This window comes from Pyrus communis, chromosome 1 (assembly GCF_963583255.1).
Source record: "Pyrus communis chromosome 1, drPyrComm1.1, whole genome shotgun sequence".
NCBI classification, from domain to species: domain Eukaryota; kingdom Viridiplantae; phylum Streptophyta; class Magnoliopsida; order Rosales; family Rosaceae; genus Pyrus; species Pyrus communis.
In genome coordinates this window covers 27,209,350-27,217,560 of record NC_084803.1, presented here as the reverse complement: position 1 = coordinate 27,217,560, position 8,211 = coordinate 27,209,350, and the positions used below count along the sequence as shown (strand labels likewise).

Here is an 8,211-nt window from a genome sequence, read left to right as displayed (position 1 = left end):
GACCCATTGGGAAGTTGCTCGTGAGTTCCCAAAAACAAAACTGTGAGGGAACGGTAAGCCCAAAGTGGACAATATCGTGCTACGGTGGTGGAGCGGGCCCGGGAAGTAATCCATCCCGGGCCGGGATGTGACAATTTGGTATCAGAGCCTAACCCTGGTCGTGGTGTGCCGACGAGGACGTCGGGCCCCTAAAGGGGGTGGATTATGACATCCCACATCGCCCAGGAGAGTGATCCTTATATATATATTCCCATCTCTACCTAGCACGAGGCCTTTTGGGAGCTCATTGGCTTCGGGTTCCATAGGAACTCCGAAGTTAAGCGAGAAGGGGGCTAGAGCAACTTCTTATATGTATATTCCCATCTCTATCTAGCACGAGGCCTTTTGGGAGCTCACTGGCTTCGGGTTCCGTTGGAACTCCGAAGTTAAGCGAGAAGGGGGTTAGAGCAATCCCATGATGGGTGACCCATTGGGAAGTTGCTCGTGAGTTCCCAAAAACAAAACTGTGAGGGAACGGTAAGCCCAAAGCGGACAATATCGTGCTACGGTGGTGGAGCGGGCCCGGTAAGTGATCCGTCCCGGGCCGGGATGTGACATGAAATGCTTATTTAGGCCCTAGATATTTTATGAATACACCCCAAGGCATTTCTAACGTTAGATAACTTGCATCCTAAGGTTCCTTTTCTTTAAGTTCTCAAACCTACTCCATCCTTCATTGTAGAACAAAACCATATAACTATAAAAAGACAACACGTTCAGGAAAAAAAACTTGTTTTAATGAATAAAACATGAAACGATTGTATGGAGACTCCACACAAGTTATGAATTCATATATGTATAAAAAAATATAAAATATAAAGATGACTTCATATATATATAAGTACAGGTTTTCGGTAGGTCTCTACTGTAAAGACGATGATCTTTTGGTAGGTTTCAACTGAAGAGGTGAAGATAATTTCTGAGAATACTTGCTGAAAATTGAACTGTTTCATGCGTTACGTACTCTTAGTTTAGAGCATACTGACAACATACACAGCTACTTCTCTAAGCATTTACTGGAATTTTATATTATTTCGGCAAATATCTGTTACAGTTTCGGTGGATACTTGTTGAAATTTGTTTAGTAAGTGTAGTGTGAGTGTAATTTGGATAAGTAATTAAAGTGAGAGGAGGATAATATTTAATTTAAAAAGAGATGTTGGTATTTTTAGTATGTATGATGTATTAATACAATGCGTGGTGTGAATAAAACAGTCCAAAAACAAAAGAGGGGAAAAGTAACAAAGGGAAAGTTGTAGTCATGTGTTATTTATAGGTGATTCCTTTTCCATGTATATATCCTTGAAGTTTGAGTGAGACCCTCCTGCCTCCCTCGTGCTTTTAATCTAAACTTTGCGTATGGTTGTTTCCCAGATAGATTCACTTGGATTATCATCTCCCTACAAGGCTAATAACCTTAATTATATTTCTTTTGAAGTTTGAGAGAGACCCTCCTGCGGCCCTGCCTCCCTGGTGCTTTTAATCTAAACTTTGCGTATGGTTGTTTCCCAGAAAGATTTACCTGGATTATCATCTCCCTACAAGGCTAATAACCTTAATTGTATTTCTTATCGATCCTCTACACCATATATACAAGAGAGAGAGAGAGAGAGAGAGAGAGAGAGAGAGAGAGAGAGAGAGAGATGGCATCTAGAACGTCCCAGGCAGCCATTCTCAACCACCACCACCACCACCAACCGCTGGGTTTGTTTGAGAATCAAGAGGGAGAGGGTTGTAATACACAGATGGATTTCTTTCCTTTCCCACAAAACTTGACCTTTTCATCGTTGCCCTTGGTAGGTCACCAATCTCTCAAAGGCGGCTTGAGCACGGCTAGCATAGCTTCTGATGATGCACCTTCAACTACCACTCTCTCTGAAACCCTAGTCCCCCGGCCATCACTTACTCCTCCACTGAGGCATAAACAAGATCATAACATCACTACTAGTTCTGAATTTGGTGGAGGAGGAGGAGGAGGAGGAGGAGGAGGAGGAGGAGGAGGACCCCATGGCCATCTCCTTTCTCTGCAAAGATCCACCGCAAATCTCTGGTAAACTAATATATAGTATATCACACTTAATTATTTCCCCTTCTAATTAATCTCCATGCACTCTTCTTGAACATTTTCTTAATTTAACACCTTATAATTATAGTTTTGCATAACATGCACTACTATTAATCATGTAAATATGTATTGAAACCATTTCTGTGTATTTATATTCTAGGGCATGGGGAGACGCGAGTGATGAGTACTGCCTGAACAGCAAGAGATCAAGCGGCGGAGACGACAGCCATCATCCTTATTTAGGAGGGCTTTCGGCAATGAAGATGAAGAAGATGAAGGCAATTAGGAGGAAGGTAAGGGAGCCTAGGTTTTGCTTCAAAACCCTGAGCGATGTCGATGTGCTTGATGATGGTTACAAGTGGAGAAAGTACGGACAGAAAGTGGTAAAGAACACACAGCATCCAAGGTATAATTGCATAAATTCAGATTGTACTGATCATTTTCCTCACCCTTTTCCTTCCTTTTTTGCTTTTACCAGTCCAAAAAAAAAATTTAGTTGCATGTCTCGTTGGAAATATTAGCTCTACTGCTTGTACCCATTACACATGATGTGTTCCCTCTTTTCTCCTTTTTTTCTCTTTCTTTCTCTCTCTTTTATTATTGTCATTGGTATCATTGTCTGTCATCATTAGGCTTTTACAGGCTAGGCTTAGTGCTGGAGATTTGATGGTAAATGTAGCCATTGCAAAAGCAATTTCCAAAAAGAACTATAATTATTACTACTCTTCAAAGATGAAATTCATATGATATAAAATTCATTATAGTGTGCAAAGATTGATCAATTATACAAAGTTTACCAGTTAATCATCATATATATGCCAAAGCAGAATAATTAAGGGGATGGATAACATTGGGGTACCGGAAATGACTATTTTTTCATGAAATATTGAATTAATGTACCTTCCACAAATTAGGTTCCATTGAAGAAATCTGTTCAGTAACTGAGTAAACAAATTTCTCTAGGATACCCAATGACATACTAACTTGTGTTAATAATGAGTGATAAGGCTTAGGCTTTTACTTAGGATGAATTACCTTAAAATATATAAAGATATATGTATTAGGCTTTTACTTAGGATGAATTACCTTAAAATATATAAAGATATATGTATTATATTTTTATTTAAATAAAAAAAAAAAAAAAAAAAGGCTACCTGGGTTGTTGGTCATGGTAGCCCTCATGCTGGTGAAAAGATGTGGAGAAAATAGAGCATGAATAAAAAACATAATAAGAAAGAAAGAGATTAATGTGAAATGATTTTAGTTTGCATGTATGTCTCCTTTTACGCACCACCACTGCATATACTTCTTCTTCTAGATCCTCCCATTTGTTATATTTTTCTTTCTCATTATCTTGCTTTTTCAAAGTTTGAGACAAAAATATTACCAAATGGTCCAAAGTTATATCGAAATTTCGGAATCTATATACGTATTGCTTGAATGGAAAAGTTCTCGTTCTCTGAAAACATTGCATGGCTGTAGTGCATGCCTGTGTACAGACATTCTACTGATTCACTGCAGCTTCAAATGTCAAAATATATGCATATATATAAATTTTCTCCTGCCAGTGTCAATCGAGATTGTTGATCTTAGTTAGGTATAATCTTGTTTCAATCTGTGCATTGCACACAATTCAACAGTCTGTCAACTTATAATATAACTTGTCAAATTATTAGAGAAGAGAATATTACCTTAATTACGTATATTATATGACATTTTCTGAAGCAGTTTTGTTTTATTCCTTTTATATTGGCATTGAGATTCATGCCCCACTTTATCACCATAGGTGTTGCAATTAAGTGCAGCAAAATTCTTCAGATATGATTTGAAGTTTGAATGTGTCTATATATAGCCTGCATAATCATATGTACATAGGCCTCATTTGTTGAATTGTATGGTCTCCTGTTTTCTTCAGGAATGATTAATTGTGGTGTTCAATTATATTTGTATGCAATGTCTTTTATTTTTTGGAAAGAAATGTATACAATGTCAAAAGTAGGAATAATGATTGACATCTATTTAGAATATCTTACAAATATTGAAAAACCCTACCCCAAGCTGAACTTGACAAGGATTTTTTACTGTTGATGAATAATGAGTCAATAAATCCACCTTTAAAATGGTCTGTCCAAGTATTTAAACTTTGCCATAAGAGTTAGGTGTGTTAAGTTAGATGGAGTAGTTTGGCCAAAAAAAAAAAAAAAAGGAAAAATAGATCATTGTATCGAACTCGACGACAGATCGGAGTAAAACTCAAGGCCTTACACTTATAAGTGTAAAAGAATATTATTGAATCATAGTCCTTAGTGGCTCAAACCGTCTAGGTTCTAGGAATAGCAAGAGTTGGGACAAAGTAGGAAGAGAGTTTGAACTTTTATTTGACGTGTTACAATATTAGTGGACCATTTAAGAATGGAAGTGTTATTGACACTCCAAAAATCTCATTCTACACTCCTTACAAGTGTATTTTTCTTTCTAAATATAGAAAGTTTGGAGTGTAGAATGAGAAATTTGGAGTGTCAATAACAATTCCCTTTAAAAAGATAATATATTTGGATATTGATTGATTAGTACCCACATGTTGTCCTCTTTGAAATACATTGTTAAGTTGGCCCTATAAAGGTGTCCCTCAAATAAGCTTATATGAGAGATCTGTCGATTGAAGCTCACTATATATTCAAAAAAATAACCTAAGTTCTGGTGATATTAGATTCTTATGCTATGGGTTAGCTAGCGACTTGGGACTCATTTAGAAGTGATTTTAAAATGATTGAAAACATTTTTTGTGAAAATATTTTTGAAACTAATTCTTAGTAAAAATTCAAATAGATCATGAAAATGCACTTTAAGTGCCGTTTTCAATTAGAAATTAGTTAGTTTGCTGCCAGGGTTAGGGAGCTTATAAATAAAAGCTCAGCTGTCTATAATCTGCCTGTTATGTAACACAAAAACATAGAGAGCACTTCTTCCATTTCCTCTCAAGGTTCTAAAAGGTACTAGTTAGGCAACAAGCATAGAGACCTAGTGCCTAGACATTTAGGCATGATGTAGGCCTTTTTTTAAACCCTAATTGAATTTATTATATAACATATAAATAAATGTCTACTTATATTTCAAAAAAATACATAAATGTATTAGAATACAAGAATTGCAAAATAGAATAACACATAAATTTTAAAAGTACTACAGAACATGGGGAACAAGCATATATAATGAGTGTTCATCCAATCGAACAAGTCTTTTACTATTTATTTAAAAAATAAAATGCAAAGTGGAAGTTATCTATCTTTTGTTTAAGTTAGAGTCGCGACTTACGCAGGCTAGACCTATTTTCTAAGTTAGAGTCGCGACCTAGGCGGTCGAGGCGGGTACGTAAGTGGGCGCTTAGGCAAGTATAGGCGTCCTTTCTTATCTTTTTAAACGCTGAGGGATTAATCGTGATGGTGTGTAGCCCCTTAGCCGGGTCTTTTAGAACACTGTCTCTATCCTTTGATCTGTCTAGATATTCTCTCCATTTCACTACCAACTTTAATTAAATTTGTATCATTGATTATTGCTTAAATGTGTGGTTTACTAGTTACTAATATCATTGATCAGATTAATTCTTGTCCGAATGTGTAGTTCAAATTCGTATTCTAGCCATATGGGCATCTATTTTCAATTACAAGTCCGGCTAGAGATGACTTTCCATAGGAGATCAATGAATAGATGAAGATTTTGAGTAAGTTTGTGGGGGAAAAAATTAAGATTTTCTAAAAGCCGATAGTCAATAAATTGAATCATAAGCAAACATGTGCAACTTTAGCCTTCGGGTGAGTGCTGCATGTATTTAATTAAAGGGAAATCGTTTTTATTTTGCTAAAGTAACCAGGAATCATATTTTGACTTGGAATTTCGAGGTTAAATAGGTCCCATAAGTAGGTCCCGTGAAAATTTTAAACCTAACATACTACTAACTAGGGCAGTTGAAGAGCTTTGGACATTTCCCAGACCTGAAGTGCAATTAGTCTATAGCACCAATTATTATGAGAATTTCACTTGTTACTGAACTAAGTACGTTTATGTTTACTGATTTGCAGGAGTTACTATCGTTGTACGATGGATAACTGCCGCGTAAAGAAACGAGTAGAGCGATTAGCCGAGGACCCGAGGATGGTGATCACAACGTATGAAGGGAGACACGTACATTCTCCATCTCATGATCTTGATGATCAAGATTCACGATCTCCGTCGCACCTGAACAACTTCTTCTGGTAGCTAGCCAGACTGCTACCGACTACTGTATATTAACTCATAATAGCCTCGTGAGCTCTCGTTTTCGTTTTTGTTTGCAGTTCTAGTTTTTGTTTGGTGTTTTTTATTTTTTATTTTTGGTTATGGATTCAAACGATCACCCGCATATTATACCTAGCTTGCTGCACTGTGGTTGTGTATGCATGTGTCTTTGACTGCATGTATTTGAGAAATTTTATGTGTATCTGGAATATAAGGCGGTATATGAAGTGGAGGGACATTGAAAAATATATTCTAGATGTATCAATTATGTCGTTCACCTATATTATAATAATACATCGTATATCACTTTATGTTTTGATTACAATTAAAACTTCTCAATGCATTGGAGATCCATAATTAACATGCATGGGCTTTGATACCCGGTTTTGTTCGATAACCGGTTTTGTTAAGCCTCCTATTCTAATACGCTAATGAAAATAACACTATTGTTTCTTGTACTCCCAACTTTTGCACAGCTTTCACCATTTAATTAATATCGTTCTGAATCTTCATTCATGGATTTTACTCTGTAAAATATTCATTTGGGGTTAAGATTTCTTCTAAGAGCGATGGTGGAAATCGAAGAAAGTTAAGGTTGTATTATAAAATTACTTGACAAAGTAAGAAATGATTCAACTTTTTATAAGTCTATCATTTGTTTTCATGATCCAAAATAATTGTAATTACAAGTCATTCTATCTTATTTCAACGGTACATGAGAAAATGAAACAATAAATTGTTTCTGCATTAAGATTAAACTGTGAATGATCACAATTTTCTTTTGACTTTAGGGTCTAGTAAAGGGGACTAGGTTAGACATACGTAAGGTCATATCCAATGAAGATGGCTACAGGGCCAGAATATGGCCTGATTTGGACAAAAATCAACTCCAACTAAAGTCTGGGCTAAAAATCAATGGAGGCCATCATGCCAGAACATGATGACCAAAGGGGCATTGGGCTGTTCAAGCTGAGCCTGATACCCAGCCCGTTTGCGGGGTACCAGCCGTTGTTACTGCAATCTACCATGAATCCAATGGCAAGATTTGAATCCCAACACCTAGTTGACAAGTAATATATATATATATATATATATATATATATATATATATATATATATATATATATGTTATACTTATTATGTGGCAGTTCACCTTCTAGGTCAATATGTAATAACTTAATACTTGTGTTGATAGATATGTACACATCCGCAAGAGCTGGTTTTGACAGATGGCCTACACGTCAACTAAGGTTGTTAGGATTGTGGTTACACAGCTAAAGGGATAAGAAAAGTTAGTTTCTGGTGACTCAGCTGTGAAACTAAGGTTGTAGTATAAATAACAGTCTCTCTGTAATTCTCATTCAATCAATACATTCATAGCAGTTCATTCTTCGTTCTCTCTCTCTCTCTCTCTTTCTCTCTTCTTTCTCTCTCTCACTACATTCTTCTAAGAAGGTTTTCTTTGCTTTCTTCTTCCTTTCGAGATACTTAGTTTAGTGTTAATATTGTATCAAGTTTAGTGTTAATATGGTACCATCATCGGTGTTTGTTCCCTGGTGGTTCTGTGTTTTCCGTTGCAAGATTCATTCGTGTTTTCCTATCAACTACAAGTTTTTTGATGTTCGTGGAGAAGTTTTGGAGTTTGAATTATGCAATTTCAACAAAGAAAGGTCTATCCACTCTCACTATTCGATGTTTTGTGTCAGTGGGTTTTCTTTCCGCTAGATGAATTGTTTGCTTATAAGGTAGTTTGACATTGCAATAGATTATAAAGATGATAGCCATTATTTCTAGATTTGTGTGTGATAATATATTCCATTGAAGGCTAATTG

General features: G+C 36.1%; 1 protein-coding gene across 1 annotated transcript; it reads left to right on the top strand.

Annotated features, from left to right (window-relative positions):
- Nucleotides 1-1,367: 1,367 nt before the first annotated feature.
- On the top strand, nt 1,368-6,737 carry LOC137723136 (probable WRKY transcription factor 13). The gene is made up of 3 exons (XM_068462334.1): nt 1,368-2,089; nt 2,265-2,510; nt 6,184-6,737. The coding sequence occupies exons 1-3, from the start codon at nt 1,683-1,685 to the stop codon at nt 6,359-6,361; spliced, it is 831 nt and encodes a 276-aa protein (XP_068318435.1). The 5' UTR covers nt 1,368-1,682; the 3' UTR covers nt 6,362-6,737.
- Nucleotides 6,738-8,211: the final 1,474 nt, after the last annotated feature.